Raw genomic sequence first — 22,872 nt, 5'->3', positions numbered from 1 at the left:
GGTTTTGAGTGTTTACTTCTTTAAATAGATTTTCCAAGTAGCAAAGAATATGTATTTCCAGATCACTGAAGCCTATTTTAGAACTGGGATATAAAACAGGCTTACACAGGGTCCTTTAGAGGTCAAGGACTACATTCAGTTTTATTTATATACTTCAACTAATGTAGAGTAGTAGATTTTGTTCAGTTGCTGTACATTAATAGTTTAAATAATAGAGGTGTAAAAAAAAAAGTGTGGCTTTTGAAAATGGTATTCAATGCCAGGTTTTTTTTTCCCAACACTTAGAATAATCGTCAGTACATCCTCTTATATGATTCTGCACTGGGTATGATGCTCTTGCAATGTGCTAAAAAAAAATAATGGTTATGCATCCTTCCTTCCAATCTTGGCAGCTAGGCAGCTGGCTGGCACATCTCGAGATGGAATTGACTGTACAGATGATATGTTTTTAGTGTAATGTAATAAGTTTATGAGGGAGGGAGAGAAAGAAATGCATAGTACATTTTTTTACCCATTTTGAAAGGTAAGACTACGAGATATGCACTGAACTCTTATTAATAGATGTTAAAAAGTAATGAGTTTGCTACTTGATTAAAATAACCAACAAATCCTCCCCTTCCTAAATCAGTGTGAAAATGATACTACAAACAATGAAGATTCTTTGAGATGCATCTAGAGGTCCATAACTTCTCAAAGTGAGTTTTTAAATCTCATTTTAAATCTCAAATCCACTAGTTGGCAGCTGCTTCAAATTTAAATTTTATCAGACAGATGTAAAGACTGAGCTTATGAGCTCGCATTGTGGATATATAGTGTGATGCAGTCATTTGTGAATAAACCTCAGCATCAAACTTTGCAATTAAAAGCTGCAGTGTCTCTTTGTGGCTGCACCTAAATTGAAAGTTGCTTTTTTTCTTCTGCTTTGCAACCTTGCGTTTCTGAAGATGCACAATGTCACGAGGTTAGTGAAAGCACTCGGAGATACATGCCAAGAGAGCTGCTACCCGGCTGCCTGTGACCCCCGTCACCACCGCAACGTGCTGGCACATCACAGCACACCTTGCTCGAGTGAGCTGTACATAAAGGTTAATGTTGGCAGAACTAGATGTTGCCTCCTGCCTACCATACATTATGAAGAAGGATATCTGGAGGGGAAAGAATCAGATTAAATAAATATGATAGTCTTCTTGCTAATGTACCATTTTTCACTGCCAGCTAATTGTAACATCCAACCAGATTTAATAATTTTTTAAATTATTATTAGTTTATTTTATGATTTTGTGAAGACATATATTGTTTAAACTAATTTTCCCAATTCAGAGTTGGAGCTTATCCATCTCAACCTGTCCTGGAGTGCAGGAAGAGGTCGCACTCAATGGCCGTCTTCATTTTAATGGTGCTAGTAATGAGATTTCCATAAGGTTCACTTTGGAAGGTGCATACCTCGATAAAAACAACAAACAGCTAAGGACAGAGCATCCTGGATAATGCTACTTTTAAATCTGTCTGCGGAGTCATGAATGCAGGCAGAAGGCATATTTTTAAAAGATAGTATATTCCCCTATTACCATTCATTGTAATGTATCTGGCTGCTACTATGAATAAGCACAGTCATGCTGTTTCCAGTGGCCCAGATTGTATTTATTATGGTAAAGCTTTATCAAAGGTAGTTTAGAAAATAATACATACAATCTGGGCTGATCTACTGAACTTAGTAGAAACAGAGTTCTTAAAACTCTGGACCGTTTGTTTGAATTCCTATTATTGGTCATCTTCAAAGGTTAAGGATTTCCCTCACCCAGTAATATCTGTTTTACATATTGGCGTCAACTCTCTGTGGCTAAATGTTACAAGAGCATATTACCTCCTTGTTTATTCGCAGGCAAACTTTTGAGATAGCTCAAACTTAACTGGAAAACACTTGAGATACTGGATCAGCAGTCTGTTGTGGCCTATTATTCCCATGCGGTCTCGCCAGTGAGAGCCACCACCGCCCCCATCTGTCCCTGTGCCAAAAATGTGAAATGCAATCCAAGCACCCGAGCGCAGGGCAGTTATTTTAAAACTTGAAGCTCGGCCGCTTTGAGAAGCAACATGGAAGCGAGGGGGAAATGTGCAGACTAGGATTTATATCTTTGGTTTTTATGAAGACTGCATTCAAACCCAAGCGAAGGCGCTGACATGATTGTGTAACAGTTCGCTGGGCTGCAGATCCGCGTCGGTTTTGTTCTTCCAGCCGCCCGGATCGTCTCTATGTCTCTGCCCGTCGTGCTCCCCGGATCCTGCTGCCCCGTCGCTGGGGTCTCTCTGGCGTCTCAGCTGACGGACCCCTCTTTCCGGACTCGTCCCCGCTGCATCTCCTCTCGTATGCCGGGATCTCAGTCCCGACTGCTCCCGGCTCTGCTGCCCGGGAGACCGCTGCTGTCGCTGGGCTTGCTGCAGCTGGTGCTCGGCTGCTCCATGGTGGCGCTCTCCTTCGGGGCGCTCTCCCTCAGCAGCTCGCCGCCCATCAGGAACTCGTGTCCCTTCTGGGCCGGGTCCTCGGTGAGTGCAAACACACCGACCGTCGTTCAAGAAATGCATTTCATTTTAATCCCGGTGTGTTATTGGTGTCAAGGCATGTGTTTACACCGCATCGACCACGACCAGGCACTTTGCGTGTGGAAATAAACATGCATGTAGGAAAGGGAGAGCGATATATGTTACACGTTTCTTATTGCCCGGGAGTTTGGGGGGCTCGTATCTTGTCGTGAAGGTGCAGTAATGACACTGTGGTTGGGACAGTACCACCCAAATATGACGGGCCATGTGGGCTGCCAGCATCAACAGGTAGGGCCTAACTTGTCCCAACTGTTTTATAGAAAATAAAAGCGTTCATAATGTGTATAACAATAATTCTGTATTTCAATGAAATATTTGTGTAATTATTGCTCATATGCAATAGTCTACCGATCATACGTATATCTTTATGTCTAATGTATATGTTAATGTGGGATTACTGCAATAGCCAATTAGGATGGATTTGTGTATGTGTACTCCTTAGAGATTAATTAGTACAATCCTGTTTTGGAATTGTGTACTGTTCTTAATATCAAAAATGTCAATAAAAATACAAATATATTCAGATTGTGTCCATTACACAATCTGCCTACTGGCACTGCACACATATTAACACTATGTAAGATGATTAGGTGAGCTTTGCAAATTTGCCAAATTTGGCAAATAAGACTGCATTGGTTAGTAGTGATTGGTTATTGTAGCAGGTATATACTGAGGTTGCACACATACATGTATGCAAAAGGCTGCCTTCAGTATGGAGCTGGCATGCAAAAGGTCTTTGTGAGCTAAAATGCCAGTCTGCATTTCTTTAGCTTAGACTCCATGCAAAACATTTCTCCCAACACGTAGTTACAACACAACAGTCAGCAGCTATACGAACCATTCATCAAAAACTAAAAGCGTTGCTTCGGCAGCTGGGCCCAGTTAGGATCTGCGGGCTGTGGAGCTCCTGTAGAGTCCTGGGCTTCGTTGAATGTGATCCTACCATCTCAGTACCTAATAGCTGTGCGGACACACCTGGATGCTACACAAATCCATGTGTCTGATTCCAGCCAGCATTAGATCGTTCTCCATCCCGTTCTCCTGTTCCAACCAGGAATCTGCAATACCTCCAGGATGCCATTGTCCAAGAATGTGTCTGTAATCTAATACATGATGATATAATACATGCAATAATGTCATACATAATGATTAGTGAGAATTATATTTGTTGCCCAAGTGTCACTGTGTCTCGTGTTAGATTTGCCTGGTTCCTTGTGCAAACTTCTTGAAATTGACTCGTTTACACCTGTGGAATGGCTCTTTCTGTTGCTATTGGAGTGTATTTTTTGCTGTATTAATGTTATTTGTGTTATACAAATTGTCTACTAGCAATGTCAGACAATCATTGAGAGTCTACAAGCATCATTTGGACTAGTTAACAAACCAGTAGGCTTTAGTGGAAATCTTGATGCACCACATCACATCTGAATGTAACAGTAACCAAGGAAGCAGTTGCAATAAAGCTGTCACAAAAATGACTTAATACTCTCTGTGATACACAACTTGGGTTTTAAGTACACCTTGTTATCATGGAGTCTATAAATGAAACTATAATTTATAAACTCTATAATTTGTACACTCAGGGTACATTTTTTGGGGGATGTGTTCAGAATTAAAGTACGATTAAATGTTGCATTAACAATAAACTATGATGTTGTCTGACTGATGGGCCAACAGAGCCTTGGAATGCCATACTCTTTTATATTAAATGTTATTTAATGTAATGCTACCTGTATTACAATAAATGCCACAATATCTCTGGAGAATTAGGGAGTAGGAAGAGGGAGATGTGTTGTTTATTGAGTCTTGGCTAAGTGTTGTTGTTGTCATTATGGGGAAAAAAAACATGTGACACTGGTTGGGAATCTTGTAGACCCACAATACTGTATTTTCTGTCCACACGTGACAGTTTAAGGATTATATGAGCTGGTGAATTTCATTGATTTGCCTGTGGTGCTGTAGAAACCAGCCCACGAACAATGCCTACACATTTCACAGTGTTGCACTTTGGAAGAAGATAAAACTCCTGCCTCACTGAATTTGCACCTGACGAATGCAATCCCAGTGTGTTTAAACAATTAGTTACACAAAATATTAAAACTATGGTATGGGCGAAGTTAATTATTTACTCCAGTTATCAGTGCTTGACAAATAGAACCAAATACATTCCTCTGTTTGTAAATTAAGTGCTCACTGGCATGCTTCCCTTTCAAGGGTCTGTATAAATCGTTGCTTTTTAAACAAATTAGTAGCCCAAACACTGAAGAGACTTGCCTAAACTTGTCCTGTCTCCGTCAGTATCTCAGATCTTGAGATTTTCCCTACTGGATATCTCCATGGCACAGTAGCCTAGAGTTAAATGGAATACATCTTCTGCAGAGTAAACAATGCATTACTGACTAAATTGCTGTTTGTCAGGTTATATATTTTACAGTTTACAAGAAGTGTCAGTTATTTTTTGAAGTCATAATTTTATTTTAAAATAACATAGTCATGTCAAACAGGGAAGACATTCTGTTGTGCCACACCTGTCTGTTTTCTATAATGTTTACAGAGTGACTTCTAGTATAAGTACCAAATATTCGTACAATATAGTTACATATGTAACCACTTTGACAGTCACCATACTTGCGTATCATTATCACAGTTATGAATACACAAATGTACATTATCACCATTTGAGGTAAGAATAAACTGACATGGACTTCCACTGAAATACAGAAGTTTACAACCAAGGTCTCTAGTTGTCTATATCCTAGAGAGTACCAGTCCTACAGGTCTTATTGTAGCTTTAAATAGTCAATACACTGAGAGCTGGAAATCATGCTGCGCCAAATAAATAATTGCTCAAATTATGTGGTTCAAAGCTATAATGGGAGGAAAGCCTGGCCTCCTGCTTTCCAGGCCTGGGGTTACAGGTCCTCCCAGGCTAATGAACTGCCCTGCTATTTATTTGATACTTATTTGAAAATGGAGGATCATGGGAAAACCCAAGTGATAGATGAATACTGGCTTTGACAATGTCAGACGAGGGCATAATTTGGAATCGAGTGAGTCCCATTTTATGTAGTGAATAATCTGGTCATACTTTTTAAATTACAAATGGTTTTGTCATCTGTCTCATGATGTGCATGTAGTCTCGTATTTGGGTAAAAGTTTGCAAACCTGTCATGTGATGAAACCACTTGAATTTTATAACATATCAATGGTATTGGAGAAATCAAAAACATTTTGATTTAACACCGTGATGCTTTGCCAGTGAGCGGTCTTGGTAGAGTAGATGCACAGGTATTTAATTAAATAAATGCACTAACAAAGCCTCAGGGTTTTTCTTGGTGTATTTTTTGTGTGTTTTCTCTCAGAAAAGTTTGGTGAGTTCAAGGGGAAATTGCTTAGCATTAAATTGGGTTAAATAATCCATTTTTTTTTTTTTTTTTTGCAGATTTATTGTGTTACTGCTTTTTGAACATATAGCCAAATGGGTTGGGCTTCATTATGCATAATTTCAGACATCAATGCAAGGCATACAAGAGAGGAACTTTTGATATTAATCACAAAGTCTGTTCCAGTGAAAATTGTTCTTCGCTGCGCTTGTTAATATAAAATTACGTTGATTGCTGTTATGCTGATCTTTTTATTTCTTTCGTTTCTCTGTAGGTAATACTCTCAGGAATTATTGGGTTAACAACATGGAGGAGACCTATGCTACTTCTGGTTGGTGACTTCATAAATACCTAACTGCCCTTCTTTCTCTGTGCATTTCAGATTTACACTCTGTGTAGCAGCTGCTTTCACAGAATTACATCTTTACCCATTTGGATAAGCCAAAGAGATTTTATATTTAGCTGTATATCAATAACAACTGGAATGCTCATATGTACATCTGCCTAATGTTTCAGAATCAGCCTGCATTCATTAAGGAAGTTGTTTTGATTGCATTTGAAGCAAACATCATTTTAGAAGAGCCAGGCCAAAGAGAATCAAGTGGACTGGCTGAGGACCAGCCGATAGCATCATGTTGTTCAGGGTGTTCCCTTTGGCTCAGTAGGGAAAGCTGGACTCTAATCATCTCACTATTCTTCAGCTTCCCTCCTGACTAATTATCCATTGAAGAGGTGGGAGATCTCTCCTTTTATAATTCTGTAGTCTGCCATCATGCAGTAGGTTCCCTGTGAGAAATGAAATACTTTTAAACAGTGGGACTGCTGGATACCTCTGTCTCCTAGAAGTCTGATTTTAGCTTATAGCCCTCAGGTTTACAATGATTACATTCAATAACCCTGTGAATCACCGCCATAGTACAACCTAGAGACAGAGGGAGATGTTCACACAATGCATAATGAACTCAGAGCACTAGTGAACTCGCAGTGCTATTCATGAGTGGCTTAAGGTTGGGAAACTGCAATAATTTCAATGTTTTTGTAATAGCTTCTAAAGATATGGTTACTTTAATTTTAAGCAGAAAAGCAAGGAGACCATTTTTTCTCAGTGAATGTAAATCCAAAGCTATACTGCATTATAGCAAATTATGATATTAACTTTAGATGTCAGCTTAATACGCCAGCCTGTTCTATTTACATTCCTCATATGTCATGTTTGGGATACTTCTCATTCCCACATCACAACTGGTTAACAATGAAGTCATCACTGCATTTTGTTTGCATTTTAAATGGTTCGTTTTCCAGTTATCAAGACAGAGTGCTTTAATCCAGATTTTAAAAGCAGAAAAGAATAGTGGTACACTCTTAATTCAAATAAGTAAAACTTACCATATATTATTAACTATTTTAGGTAAACGTCACACTGGCTAAGTTAACCCCCTTACAACCAACAAAACGCAGCGCCATATCATTGTATGCCTTATTTGAGATTTTTGAATCTATGTTTGGGAACACTGAAACTATGCAACTGATTGCAAGCATTGTTGAACTAAGTACTGAGCATAAGTGTTTCCCTTAAGCATATGTTGTATTATATATTCGGAGTCACATGTGGTTTAGTATTAACTTTGTGTATTACCAAAACATTACTGAAAAGTGAAGGTTTAGTAAGTCTGTGCTTTTTAAATATTTATTTTATTCTAAATCTTTTTTTTCCAGTTAATAAATGTCAGATTTTTTTTTTCCAGTGTAGATAACCATTAACTAAAATGTACATGACATTGACTGTACAGGATGGCACACTAAGCTGGAATCGGGATGCCATAAAATTCCTGGCCCTCTTGAGCTGGATGAATATTGGTATATATCTGCTCATGCCATAGCACTGTTATTGGCTGAAATAAATGCTTCATACCAACAGTCAGGAGGTCCCAGAGACAACGGACTTCATGGCAGCAATTTGAGTTACTAAATATGAACAATGCTGGATTCCTTGGCAAGAGGCCTATTTTTATGAAGCTGAAGGAGAATCATACTGTCATCTATTCCAGTCTTGTCTGTATCTGTCACCGCGGGCTCGCCTGCTCAATAAACTTTAGCCTTTTCTTCAACCTTTTAGCTTCAAAGCAACAACACTGAATTTCTCACTGGAGATATGAAGTCTATCTTTCATTTGATGTTTCTTGTGCCTACATCTTCATGTCCACAGGCACTACATATTTCCACCAACAGTTACAGCACACAAAAATAATAATCTAAATGGATTGCGTGCCACTGGTGTACTGAGGATTGTCTCGCGTTGTTTGGAAACACCAGAAACTGTATGAGTGAAAAGGTATTGAGGAGGTCTTCTCTTGTAATTGAGGTTGTACCAATTTTAACTAGATTAAATTGTGCTTTAAAATCCAAGCATTGTGTCAGTATAGTTGGAGTTTGCCTGTAGCGTGTGTCTGAGGCTCCAAAACCAGATAGGCATGTTGTCAGTAAGATTTGCCCCTTGGTTTCTAAGCCTACTTGCCAATAGAATTTCCTAGCACATCTTGAAGCGTCATATGCGAAAGAGGAAAGGGAGAGAGGCCCGAATTAGCCTCCTGGTCGAGCAGTGTCAGGCTCACATGATTAATCACAGTGGTAAAGATAGCTTGTACTGGGAGCAGGCCTTTTTGTTATGATTAGAAGGGACAGATTGTATGAAGCAAGCGTCTTCTCTCAGACTTCCTCTGTATGTCAGTGCAGGATTTCAGGGTTTTGTGTAACTGTGCTCATGACCAGGTGTCCTGTTGTTATTAGTGTGAGCTGGGAAAGGACTTAACCTGAAAGAGACCCTCTGGTAGGATTCCCAAATGCAATTAATAACCTTTTAAGTTGTGTTTAGTTGCTAGTATATTCAGTAGAAGAACTCTAAACAAGAGACAGAGGAATCTAAACATACTTAAAACTTGGTATAAATGACTTTGTTTGTCCCACAATGCACTGTTGCTTGGTGAGTGTTTCAGATCATAACAGACGGGTGGTTTTCTGTTTGGTAGGACAAGATTTTTTTTTAAGATTAAGGTTTCCCAAGGTCAGCTAATTACTTCCTGAAGGAGCCAGTCCTCATGAAGCAACCATCACACACTCATTACGGTCATCAGACTTCGATAAGGACACAACAGACGAGTGGAATATAATAAGTTCATTAAACTTTAACATTTTGTTGTCTGAAGTCAGCTTACTGGCCTTTAACGTTCAACCAAGATGTTTAGTTTTCTGGATGTGAATGAAAATGTTTAAAGCCTGCTTTCACTAACTTTGATGAGGACCAGGCTTTGACTACACAATTTAAAATAACATTGGGTAGACCAAGACTAGTTCTGATCTAGGTCTATGGAACCAGGCCTCAAATACCTAATCTGTCTTTATTAGCATACACCAGGGATCCCAAATTTAGTTCCAGGAGGGCTGCAGTATTTTTGATTTTCAATCAAACTGGACCTCTGAGTTATTTAATTTATTTGTTGTATTTATTAGACAAATATGAAATGTTTTAAGTTATAATTACAGTATTGGTATTATTATTCATTCAACATGCATTATTATTATTATTATTATTATTAATATTATGGTTTGCAATCGATGGCTTAATGTTCTTTTCATTCAAGTTCTGCTACTTATAACATAGTAGAGCAGAGTAGTATTAAATTGATCAAATCAAATCAGTTAATCATGGCAGCCAGAAGACAGAAGAATGTGGGCCCTCCAGGAATTGAGCTTGAGAGCCCAAATTTAATACATATGAATAGTAGACGACTGGCACATTTAGCTGGTCACTTTGTAGACATGAAGGGTTTTGTCTAGATGGGTCTGAGGAGAAAGATCTGTCTATGGGGCAACCGTTCGACCCTGTGTGTTTCTTGCCCCCGTCACTGTCTGTCTCTTTTTAAAATCTGCATTGCAGGTGAACCTGTTTGTGCTGCTGTCAGTCCTCTGTGTTCTCCTCAACCTGGCTGGCTTTGTCCTCTGCTGTCAAGGGGCCCAACTTGTCTCCAGCATGTCCAGTTGTCATCTGGTAAGAACATCTCCAGATCTCCTGACCAATATGGCTCCCGTACATGTTTTCTTCACAGTAACTGTACCTAGTAGCAAAACACAGATGTCAGGCTGTGTTTCATGTATATCACAGTGTTAAGTTAGACCAGCGCTCCAGAAAAGAAGCATTAAAACTGTTTCAGGGGGAAACTCAGGTGTTCACATTCACAAAGCACGTTGTTCCATATGGTAATTTCCAGTATGCTTGTGCTGTCCATCAGTGCTGCTGACATTGATTAATTTTGCTTTGCTTACCCAGAATGCTCATAGAAGTACAGTCATTTTAAACAAACCTAAACATGGGGCAGTGCTCCAGCATGCCCACTCTCCCTGGATTAATTACTATGCCACTTTGTTGCAAGCCACGCTATTTATTGAAAGTGAAGTCGCAGGGCAGCCTCTGTCCAGGGCTGTACTTCATCTTGGCTTCCTGCACCTAAAGTCCCTTATTGCTGCTCTATGAATTATTAACTAATTCTTTGCAGACTGTTGCTTTCTAAAGCTTTAGGAGTGAAGCACACGTAAATTCATGCTCTCATCCTAGGAGGTTACTGAGTTGATAATATTGTACAGATGTCAGAGTCCTATATAATTCAACCTGCTAACAGTCCCTTCCTGGCATTTAAGCTCCCAACCGTTTGTCATGTGAGGTGATGACATCGTTTCTGTAAAGTGTTTTTTAAGTGAGGACAAGGAGTACCTGCAATGAGATGAACAGGTAAAAAGGCATGTAATAGACTGAAAGATGCTGGCATTTAAGAAGGAAGGATAGAATGACAGAGGAGATTAGAGATTATTATATTTATGTGGCGAGTGATGTAAAGGATTAATGCAGGTCTCATAACTGGGGATATACCGCAATTATCTCTGACCTTCCTGTTGGAGTTGAGCAAGTCTGCGAGTAAAATTAATGTCTGAAGGAAAGGAAGCTCAAACTGATAATGATACCTCTCAGATACCTTGATAAAAATGACTTTTAAAATAGTCCTTTGGAAATTGAAGACCAGTAAGCGTGGAAGGAAATTGATGTGATTCTCTGAACTATTTTACTCTCTTTTTGCTACTTCAAGCAGTTAACATTTACTTCAAAGGTAAATATTATAGTGGAGAAATAAGCTTTTAAAATCTTGTGTGTGAGTGTTTGGAATTTCAGCCGTAATGTTTAAACTCCAGATTTTCTTCACCTTATTGTCACATTTTTCACAAATTATTTAAGTGCTTGTCGGAAATTGTAACTTAAAGCTTGTAGACTTTAAAACTATTTTACCTTAAATAATAATTTATAAGTGGAAAAATTATAAAGATTTTAAAAGGTACCTGTTGTACTTTCTGTTAGTTCTCAAACTCGGTGGACTGTATTCCTCAGTGATAACGGACAGATTTACTTACTTGAAATAGAAATTCAACTATTAATTATATCATAATGTAGTAAGACAAAGCTCTATTAACAAAATCTGTTTTTACTTTATATCATTGTAGTAATAGTGAAACATTAAAATATATAATTTTGCTAAACAAACAGGAAGGGATTTACATGTGAAATCCATCAACTTATACAATTGAATTATAGAAAAATATGAAACATTTGTGATAATAAAATAGACATGAGTTTTCATGCACAGACATTGAAATTTAATAATGTATTGAACTTCTATGTCCTATAAGATATTTTGCAATATATTGTCTTTGGTTCATTAACCATGATGTACTGTTTACACACATTTGGCTCAACAATAACCTCTGTCAGCCAATTTCCATGTCTTGTTCTTGGGCCAGCAGCAAAATGTAGTGCTCAACAAGATTACCCTCATCTTGGACTTTTTATTATCCGTGGTAAATCAGATTTTAAAGAGGAGATTAGTTTTCTTGTTGATTTATCGGTTTAATTTCCTTTTGAAATGTAGATTCACACTGATGCTACAGCTTAGCTTCCCAAAAGAGCTTGACATTTAAAATGTTCTTCTGCTAGAGTCTGATAGATCCGATTGGGTTAGAATATGCTTTCCCTTCTATTTTGGCTTCCAGCTTAGTATGTATATTTTATATGGCTGTTATCCTAAAATGAAAGACAAAAGGCAAGTCTAGCCTAAGTTAAAAAAAAAAAATGTCAATCAGTCACTCATACTCGTACTAATCTAGGAAGAGTCTGTTATGAGTGCCATCTCAAGACATTGATACTGAAAAGTTCATATAGGAAAATCTGAAATCGCAACAGTAATACAAATGGAAAAAAACAAGTTAAATGTTTTCAGATATAATATAACACACCCACACACATATGCATGCTGTTTTTGTTTTGTCTCCATTCACCTGAACATATAGGCTAAACTATCTCCCTCAAGCTGTTAACATGGCTGGACATGTACTGTATTTGAATAAGCCATAGCACGGATTATATTTATTATGAGTAGAAAATTAAAATGACTAGCACGTGACATAAACCCAGCAACAGAAGTGGAATAATTCACAGTACAAGTTTTGTAAAGATCAAATCTAAATAGAACGAGTTTACACTGGTGTCTGATCTTCCAACTCCAGTTTTCATGTGTTGTTTGGAAGCTCAGTGAGTGTTTGTGCTGTTCTTGTTGCAGAGCGAAATGGGGGATATCTGTCAGTGCTGTGCAGACACTCAGACTGCCAAATGTCCAGAAGAGAAACTCCTAAAGCTTTACCCTGGGAATTCCTGCAGTACGATGCGCATGCTCTTAAAGGTACAGCGCGGAGGAACAGGCTATCAAATGTCAAACTGTCACCTGATTTCTTCATTATTTTTTAAATGTTGTCACAGTCATAGGACTATAAATAGTATAAATTACAGATACAGGAAAAGGGCAATACGAACATTAAGCCCAGAGTATTGGTTGTTTTAAGTTTTATATATATAATTTGATGTAGTTTTGTTTTCATTCAGTGCTAATAAATAAATATGTACAGTTGTAGAAGTCAATAAAATACTGTGTCAAAAGATAAGGGTAGGAATACAAAATGTATTCAAGAAAAAATAATATTGTGCAAATTACAATAAAGGCTTTAGTTTAACTTTTATTTATTTATTATAATTGAAAGCATGTTATATGTCACAGGGGGACTTTTATTCATTATTTAATTAATTATGAAACCATTAAGCAATATTTATTTTCCTTCTGTATTCTTCAGAAAGTCCTCTTTGCCCTGTGTGCTCTGAATGCTCTGACCACAGCTGTTTGCCTGGTGGCTGCGGCACTGCGGTACCTCCAGATATTTGCAGCACGAAGACCCTGCATAGTAAGTGAGTGCCAGGCAACCTATTGCTGTAATGCTGCAGGTCTCGTACAGCTTTCATTCATATTTACAGAGTAGTTGTCATATAAGACAATGAATGAGGTATGGGCACCATCCATTTTAATCCTTCTATCATTGACGTTTTTCCAAATAGATTTAATCCTTTGCATTTAAAAAATACATTAAGATCCTCTATGCTGAACAGAGTACTAATTATAAAGTATCATGACCACTTAAGCAACTTACCTTCTATACATTTTATACAATTTTATACTGTCAGCAGACTGACTGAATTACTAAAAAGTAATGAGAGCAGTTTATCCTTTTGGCTTCTCTTCTGAAATGAATCACTTTTCCCATTGAAAGGATGAGCCGCGTCCCACTGCCGAGGAAGGTGAAGTAGCGGCCCACGTTCCCGACCCTGATGAATTCGTTCCCCCTGTCCCGCCTCCTTCCTACTTCTCCACCTTTTACTCCTACACACCTCGGCTGGCCCACAGGTAGGTGGAATTTCCTCTCATTGCCCATAATTTGTTTTTCATTATCTGAAAATATGAAAATAATAAGAGTGGATAGGGTAGAAGCTTCAAAACCTCTTTGGTAGAAGCTGCAAGATTGTCTGTTTCATTTTCTTCAGTCTGAATTTCAAGAAAATATAAAATAGGTGCATAAGAGAGAGAGAAGTGACAGGAGGCCGTTCAACTCTGATCATCAAGTTTCTTGATGTTTTTATTGTATTTATTTTGACTGAGGCCTTCTGACTCTCACCTTTATAGCTTCCTATGTTTTTTTCCCTACACCACATTCACACCACGGAATGAACACTTGCATGCAGCTCACACTTGTCAATCATCCTGTCACTCCTCACATCTTCTATCATTTAGTAGTAGTGAGCTCAATAGGCTGCCAGGCAAAGCTGAGAATAATTTCAGTCCTTTGGAGGAATTCTTGGAGGACACTAATGAGGATATATAAAATATACCTGTTTTTGCTCTATGTGATCTCTTTGACTGATTGATTTCCTTTTGAGTTTCAAATGAAATGTAGAACTATATACATCTCTCTTGATCAGGATGTTTGGCAACAGCGTGATTCCACTCCCTCATATTTATGGTGCCAGGATAAAAGGGGTGGAAGTGTTCTGTCCACTAGACCCTCCTCCTCCTTACGAAGCTGTTGCAAGCCAGTCTGATCCCCCTGAGCAGGTATTGCACACACTCTGGCTTCAGTGCTTACATGTACACATCTACACAACACAATAGTGTTAGGGTGACAGATATGTCATGCAATTTGATTGACAGACCCATAGTTAATCTTTCTTCCTACTGCTCAAGTTGGCAGGTAGCAGAGGATTGAACGGTATGGTTGAACCTCCTTCCCAGAATAAAAATAACTCAAATGCCATTCAGCTCTGGAACTTCTGAGGAGTCTACTTCAACAACTGACTTAATTAGATCACTAACTCAGGATCTCAGGATGTTATTGAGAGATTCTTACATATCATGTGTATCATTCATTCATCACTGTTTTAATTTAGATCTAGAAATAGTTCAAGAAACCTTATGAATAGGTTACAGAACCGATTGTGTGTTGTTCTTTTGCAATGACATGATTCCATCTGATCTGGAAGTGTACCAGTCATGATGAAAGCTGGCTTCAAGTCAGATTTATGGGGATGTAGTTGTCCTCTCTTGTACTAACACATACCCTTTGTTTCCATCTTTACGTGAGTGTGTGGTAGTTACTTATGAAATAAACAGTTTAGTTGCTGGTGGGTCCATATTTTGTAGAAATGTAAAGAATGATGTGTATGAAAAGACTGACCTAAGACCAGTCTTCATTTCCCTGTGTGATCTCAGGGTGCTGGAGCTGAAGACACTGATTCAACGCAAGGGTTCTTGGAAAGCACAGATACAGGTTCTTCTGGTGCAGGTAGATGAATTTCCATGCATTGTTACAGTTTACGCAGCAGAAATAAGCAGGAATGTATGCAAGAATACATTTTCATACCAGATTTAATATGAAATCATAATAATTTCCAAATAAATATAGGTAGGTTATGTATCTGGCTTAAAATGACCTGCTTGATGTGTCTTGTCCATCTGGATCCTTAATAGTTTCTGTATACTCGCACATCTTGTGGCGTACATTCAAATCCTGTGTAAATGGAAACTGGAAATATTTTGGTAATTCTTATTTCAATTTCTTATTATTTTAAAATGTTCATATCATCAGAAAAAAAAAAAAGAAAAACAACCAATCAATGAATCGTTTTATTCTTCCACCATAAAATAACTGAGTGCACAGCTGTTTCCACATGTCAGACATTTCCTGTGTTACATGAGCAGGGCAGCCAAAATGCGGTCATTTGTACAGAAGTGCTGTATGGGCAGTAGGCAGTTTGCATGCCCAGCTCTTCATTTCTGGAAGTGCATTAGATCTGGTGTATGTTTACACAGGGACTGGAGTGAGAATAATTTTTATTTCACTTAGTTTGCGGCCTTGTCACTACACTAGGCTATACTTATGTTCTATAACCTGAAATTGCAGGTCTTTAACATTGCCCAATAAAATATGAATATTGTTTTAATAGCTTTTCAGATCCAGCTTTCTTGTAGTGGACAGTTATAGTTATGTGTTTAGCTAAAGTGGTAATGATTGGTTTTGTGTGTCTAGATGGCGGTTGCCCAACCCCCCCTCCACTCCTATCACAGCCTAAAACTGGCCAGACTTCATCAGCGTGCAGGAGATCCTACAGGCAGCTCTTACGGAGATCAAACAGTGATCCGGTGCTGCTGGACTTGGCTGCCAAAGGTATGTATTTGGAAACTTGAACTCTTCGCTTCCTTCAAGGTTAAAGGACCCGGCCTTCTAAGACTTGTAAGAGAAGAGGATAGATATAGTGGTTAGGGCTCTGGACTTTTAACCAGAGGGTCATGGGTTCAAATCCCTTTTAAGACTCTGCTGTTGTACCTTAGAGCCAGGCACTTTATCCACATTACTCTATTAAGAACCCAGCTGAATACATGAACCCATGTAAGTCACTTTGGATTAAAGCATCAGCCAGATAAATCAGAACTCAGTGTGTAACGGGACAGACAAACTTTGAATTATAAAGATTTGAAAAAACAGTTGTCAGATGTCTGATGGTTCATACATAAGAACTCTGTACGGTACCTACAGTGGGGGAAAAAAGTATTTGATCCCCTGCTGATTTTGTACGTTTGCCCACTGACAAAGAAATGATCAGTCTATCATTTTAATGGTAGGTGTATTTTAACAGTGAGAGACAGAATAACAACAACAAAATCCAGAAAAACGCATTTCAAAAAAGTTATAAATTGATTTGCATGTTAATGAGGGAAATAACTATTTGACCCCTTCGACTTAGTACTTGGTGGCAAAACCCTTGTTGGCAATCACAGAGGTCAGACGTTTCTTGTAGTTGGCCAGCAGGTTTGCACAAATCTCAGGAGGGATTTTGTCCCACTCCTCTTTGCAGATCCTCTCCAAGTCATTAAGGTTTCAAGGCTGACGTTTGGCAACTCGAACCTTCAGCTCCCTCCACAGATTTTCTATGGGATTAAGGTCTGGAGACTGGCTAGGCCACTCCAGGACCTTATTGTGCTTCTTCTTGAGCCTCTCCTTTGTTGCCTTGGCTGTGTGTTTTGGGTCATTGTCATGCTGGAATACCCATCCACGACCCATTTTCAATGCCCTGGCTGAGGGAAGGAGGTTCTCACCCAAGATTTGACGGTACATGGCCCCGTCCATCGTCCCTTTGATGCGGTGCAGTTGTCCTGTCCCCTTAGCAGAAAAACACCCCCAAAGCATAATGTTTCCACCTCCATGTTTGACGGTGGGGATGGTGTTCTTGGGGTCATTCCTCCTCAGGGACAAGATTGTAGACCTACACAAGGCTGGAATGGGCTACAAGACCATCGCCAAGCAGCTTGGTGAGAAGGTGACAACAGTTGGTGCGATTATTCGCAAATGGAAGAAACACAAAATAACTGTCAGTCTCCCTCGGTCTGGGGCTCCATGCAAGATCTCACCTCGTGGAGTTTCAATGATCATGAGAACGGGGAGGAATCAGCCCAGAACTACACGGGAGGATGTTGTTAATGATCTCAAGGCAGCTGAGACCATAGTCCCCAAGAAAACAATTGGTAACACACTACGCCGTGAAGGACTGAAATCCTGCAGCGCCCGCAAGGTCCCCCTGCTCAAGACAGCACATGTACAGGCCCGTCTGAAGTTTGCCAATGAACATCTGAATGATTCAGAAGAGAACTGGGTGAAAGTGTTGTCGTCAGATGAGACCAAAATCGAGCTCTTTGGCATCAACTCAACTCGCCGTGTTTGGAGGAGGAGGAATGACCCCAAGAACACCATCCCCACCGTCAAACATGGAGGTGGAAACATTATGCTTTGGGGGTGTTTTTCTGCTAAGGGGACAGGACAACTGCACTGCATCAAAGGGACGATGGACGGGGCCATGTACCATCAAATCTTGGGTGAGAACCTCCTTCCCTCAGCCAGGGCATTGAAAATGGGTCATGGATGGGTATTCCAGCATGACAATGACCCAAAACACACAGCCAAGGCAACAAAGGAGTGGCTCAAGAAGAAGCACATTAAGGTCCTGGAGTGGCCTAGCCAGCCTCCAGACCTTAATCCCATAGAAAATCTGTGGAGGGAGCTGAAGGTTCGAGTTGCCAAACGTCGGCCTCGAAACCTTAATGACTTGGAGAGGATCTGCAAAGAGGAGTGGGACAAAATCCCTCCTGAGATGTGTGCAAACCTGGTGGCCAACTACAAGAAACGTCTGACCTCTGTGATTGCCAACAAGGGTTTTGCCACCAAGTACTAAGTTGAAGGGGTCAAATACTTATTTCATTCATTAACATGCAAATCAATGTATAACTTTTTTGAAATGCGTTTTTCTGGATTTTGTTGTTGTTATTCTGTCTCTCACTGTTAAAATACACCTACCATTAAAATGATAGACTGATCATTTCTTTGTCAGTGGGCAAACGTACAAAATCAGCAGGGGATCAAATACTTTTTTCCCTCACTGTCCCCGGATTCATTGTAGAACAACAACTGCTCCGTTCCTGAAGGATCCCAGAGTAGGATTCAGTAATGTGTGTGGGTAAACTATTATAAACATTAATCATTCTGTATATTAAAAATGTCTGAATGTGCTTGACCTGATTTAAACCCCTCTGAGAAGAACTTTTAAAGGATACGTTTTAGCAGAGGGAAGCTAGAGATATACAGTATACACTTAGTTTGAATAAATTAGATCTACTCTGTATAAGCTTCTTAAACTGTTTATTTCGAACTCCACTGGCATAGACATTAATGTGTTTTTTAACGAAGCTGAAATTGGTTGCCAAGATGTACGTAAAATAATCCATATCTCATACAATTTTGGCACACATATAAGACCTTTTTTTTAATCTAATTTTAAAAACACAACTCATTCTGTATTTGCTCTGAGTCAGGTTAAGGCTGTTGCTTATGACAAAATTGCTGATTGTGTTGTACGAGTGAAAATGGATAAACCTGCCTGCAGTGATTGTGGGAAAGAGTGCGTCAAATATCTAAGGGATTGAGAAGAAATTATGAAGCAGATCTTAAGATCATGTTTGTCAGAAAAGCTGATGCATCAAATAATTGTTGTGCTGCTTTGGTTTCACCGAAAAGCAATGTTAGACAGTGGAGCTGGGGAAAAACAGCTGGTTTTGAATATCTCCGAGGAAATCCTTGCATGGTCATTAAAAGCAGTTGTTTTTTGTGATGTTACCATATTGGAACACAATCCTGGATTTTTGGATTATAAACAACCATCAGAGCTTTACTGGATCAAAACAAGTTATCACTGACACCACCTAATGGTTAGTAAAGAACCTTTTATTTGTGCCCATTGATTGCTGAAGTTGTCTTGCGTTAGATATGACGTGAATTTTTTTAATTTCTCTTGGTTGAAAAGTAAGGTAATCTTAAATTCAAGGCCATCTTATATTCGGGCCAATAGTCATTTGTTTGATCCAAGAGATATCTAAAAAGGAAAAAAAATGCACAGGGAAAATTAGGAATTCAGTTTTGGCCCTTAACTTATTTTGTAGAAGCAAATCTGAGAGATGTGAATAGAATCCAGCCGAAATAAACACAATCTCCAAGTCTAGGATGCAGCTCCAGTAACACAAATGGAATCAGGAAACCAGACACCAGACAGAGTCCTGATCCAGTATAGCCCTGATCAAACGCACCACAGGAGCGTCTGAGCACCAAATGTGTACAAGAATGTAACACAGGACACATAGTGGGATATGATACAGATTATTCTTTGAACGTGAAAATATGTTAAATCCATTTTTAGCTCAGGTTCAATCGTCCTTTGGAAGAAAGTCAGTGGAATCGACAGACTAGTAACCTGCAATGTGCCAGTTCTGTAGTATCTGGTCTCGGAAATGGGTCTCTTTTATTTGTACTGTGCACACTGTAGACGTTCCTCTGACAAGTACAGGTTATAGGTTAAGCAACTTGGGAATGTTGTGCGGATCAGCGAGGAATTACAGGGGAGGTCAGAAAGCCTCTCAGCCCTCACAGTTAGTGCCTTCAGCTGTCTTTCATTGCTATTTATTTGATGACATTCATCAATTTGGTGCTGTGTTTAACATTCACACCATTCCCTGTTGCTTGAAAAGTTTATATTTTTTTCTGATTTTATTTTTGATGAATCAGGGGTCTGTTTCATGGTCTATGATCTTCAGTGCTATCTGTAAGAATAAAAATACACCAGTCATGCTCTTGAAAAGGGTAGTTAATTTGTGAGGCAATCAGAATTCCTATTTCACAAATGACACATGGCCGGTAGACCTTTAGTATAGCTCTGTTGACATATCAACATGTACGTATGTTGTTTAAGGAGGCCTACACTGATGTCCTCCTGTGTAGGTGTTTAGTGTAATGCTCAAGCCTGCTGAAAAGCTGCTCCCTGAAGCTCACTCGCTCACTCTTTGCACCCCCCCTCCAGTGCTGAGCTGCGAGGCTGCCACTCAGACCGAAACTCGTCCAGATCAGGCGACGGTCACTCTGCGACGTGGGCGGCAGGCTCAGAGAAGGCCCGTGCCCCGGCCCAGCTCCCTGGTGGATTACCAGAGCTACAGGGACACCAAGCAGCTGGTGGCCCGGTTCCTGGAGCAGTCGTCCTGCACTATGACCCCTGAGGTGCAAGAGCTGGTCAACAACATCAAGACCGTGCTGAAGTCAGACCAGGAGCACATGGAGGAGGCTGTGCTGAGCGCCAGCTTCATCGACCAGGTCAGCACACAAATGCCACCTTCAGTAGGGACTCGGAGTTTCGTCTGTGCTACCCATAACTTTCATAAATTGATTTACACTCAATTAATGTCCTTCAGGATGTTACCTTGTGAATCTGAAATCTACCTAGAAATGGAATTACATCAGGTATTAAAGTACCTGGAAACAAAAAAGTGAAAAACCAGTAAAGAACCAAAAAGTGAATTTCCAAATTTTTAAATTGTGGGTTAATGCTTCAACTTTTGAGATGTTATGTTTTTCAGTATGCTGAAATTATCTGATGGTGGGTAATATTTGTTTTGTGAATAAAATACCTTACATTAAAGTCATAGGAGGTCTGCAGTGAAATACAGTTTGATTTAACGCAAAGGAAAACCAAATAGTATTTATATATTTTTTTTATACATTTATCTTATGTCCATACTTTAAAATAAATTTATCATTGAGAAAACATGCCTTAGAAGAACTTAATGTAAGTAAGCTTTGTTCTTTTCCCTTAGAAACTACATTTGAAATCATTGGACCATACAGTGTGTCATGAACTTGTGGCTTTCCTAAAATCTATTTTGTTTATTTGTGTAAATCCATAGGTCATAACGGGCTCCCAGGCACAGCAGCCGCAGTCCCAGCCTGTCAGGACTGTGCAGACCCTGCCCTTGAGGAAGCGCCCCGGGATGCTTCACCTGCGCAGCTGTGGGGACCTGAGCACGTTCACCAGAGCAGAGGCCCTTGTAGAGCGGCGCCGGTCCACCAGGTCAGACCAGGAACGGCCACATAGCCTCATTGGCGTCTGCAGAGAGACGGTGCTCTGAGCCCGGTGCAGCCACTGCTGCCAGTCCCAGCACACACTCAAACACTGAGGGCTCCCGCCTTTTGGACCATCACTGAATGAAGGTGATCTTATGAGGAAAAATAAAAATAAAACACTGCGCTGCTCTCAGGCCTGCCCATCCTGCACATCCCACTGGGGGTCTAGAGGCCGTGAGTGCAGGCCTGTGGGGGTGGACTTGGGTTCTTATCTTGGGTATAGTTGTCTCGCCTGTGTAAATTATTTTTAAGACGGGAGCTGTGACAAACAGTTTGTGAACGCCACAAACAGCAGCTTCTCTGGAACATTGTTTTTTTTTTTTTGGCAGACTTCTTTTACAAGGGGTCAGAGTTCACTCCGCTTTGAGTTGCTGGAATCTTGTTTTCCTTTGGAACATTTATAAACTGGATAAAGTCATTTGGAAAGGAAACCATACAGTGAATTAATGGTATAAATATTACAGAAATAAAAATATCTTCATTTATTTTTCCCTCAACCATCCAAGGAAGGCTCCTGACTTGTTGTTGCCCTGACTTTGAGGTGAAGGAGCCACACTGTGGTTCTGTAAGCCAGTGCCTTTTATGTGTACTGATACAGGTTAAATGTTTTTGAGTCACACAAGCAGCATGTCTCATGGGAGGAGCTTGAATTCAAGAAAGTTGTGATACAGTGTTTTAGAGGAGAGCAGGCATGAGTCTCTCTCCTGTGTGTCAAGTCATCTGAATGCACCCATTTAAAATTCTACATTTAATTCTTTATAAGTTGTCTTAAATGTTGTATTGTGCCAAAAAAAAAATATATATATATATATATATATATATATACATATATAAATACACATATGTGAATTTAAATGAATCACCAGAAGGGATGTTAAGATCATATATTATATTGAAAAACAGATTGTTTGCCATGAAGCAGTAAATATTGAAATCCTCGTTGTGTAGAAAATACGTAATTCTCTTCCGTTCAGTTAAACACTCTGCTTTGGGGACTCGATTTGCATTTGTGTGTCTCTATATAACAAATACAACCAAACTGTGGTACTTTCTATTAAGTGCCTTATACTTTTACAGCTACAGAAAATAATGTAATACGCTGGGTATGTGTGATAAAACAGTAATGGCACATTGGTGTTCTGTGAAGCTTATTTATGACAATAAACATCAAACCTAAGAAAAGGGCAGCTCTTTCTCTGGAATAACATCACAGGTGTCTGATTTCCTATTCAGAATTTCAGCAGTGGGGGAATTCTTTGGGACTTCACCTTTATGTTCTTGTTTTTCTTAAGCTAGGTCTGGCCTAGAAACATCTCGGGGACTAAGGAGAAGCAAAGCTGTAGTGCTTTTGTCTCTGTCTAGACAGTCACCACCCAGTAAGATCTGGGATATAGTAGCCTTGCAGTGGAGCTCCACGGTACTG

General features: G+C 39.5%; 1 protein-coding gene across 1 annotated transcript; it reads left to right on the top strand.

The window, feature by feature from the left end:
* The first annotated feature begins 1,930 nt into the window (after positions 1–1,930).
* On the top strand, positions 1,931–22,642 carry fam189a2 (family with sequence similarity 189 member A2). The gene is made up of 11 exons (XM_066711183.1): positions 1,931–2,544; positions 6,259–6,315; positions 9,919–10,029; positions 12,641–12,760; positions 13,206–13,313; positions 13,677–13,810; positions 14,383–14,515; positions 15,170–15,242; positions 15,987–16,124; positions 20,356–20,642; positions 21,233–22,642. The coding sequence occupies exons 1-11, from the start codon at positions 2,254–2,256 to the stop codon at positions 21,452–21,454; spliced, it is 1,674 nt and encodes a 557-aa protein (XP_066567280.1). The 5' UTR covers positions 1,931–2,253; the 3' UTR covers positions 21,455–22,642.
* The last annotated feature ends 230 nt before the right edge of the window (positions 22,643–22,872 follow it).

Source organism: Amia ocellicauda, chromosome 8, assembly GCF_036373705.1.
Source record: "Amia ocellicauda isolate fAmiCal2 chromosome 8, fAmiCal2.hap1, whole genome shotgun sequence".
NCBI classification, from domain to species: domain Eukaryota; kingdom Metazoa; phylum Chordata; class Actinopteri; order Amiiformes; family Amiidae; genus Amia; species Amia ocellicauda.
The sequence above is the reverse complement of the archived record's forward strand: the minus strand, read 5'-3'. Positions and strand labels throughout refer to the sequence as shown.

What these genes read in the sequence shown, in the direction of transcription:
- fam189a2 (XM_066711183.1), top strand. Translation starts at nt 2,254, where the DNA reads ATGTCTCTGCCCGTCGTGCTCCCCGGATCCTGCTGCCCCGTCGCTGGG. An exon ending in CCTTCTGGGCCGGGTCCTCG is followed by an intron (nt 2,545 to 6,258) that starts GTGAGTGCAAAC and finishes GTTTCTCTGTAG; the next exon opens with GTAATACTCTCAGGAATTAT. An exon ending in TACAGGTTCTTCTGGTGCAG is followed by an intron (nt 15,243 to 15,986) that starts GTAGATGAATTT and finishes TTGTGTGTCTAG; the next exon opens with ATGGCGGTTGCCCAACCCCC.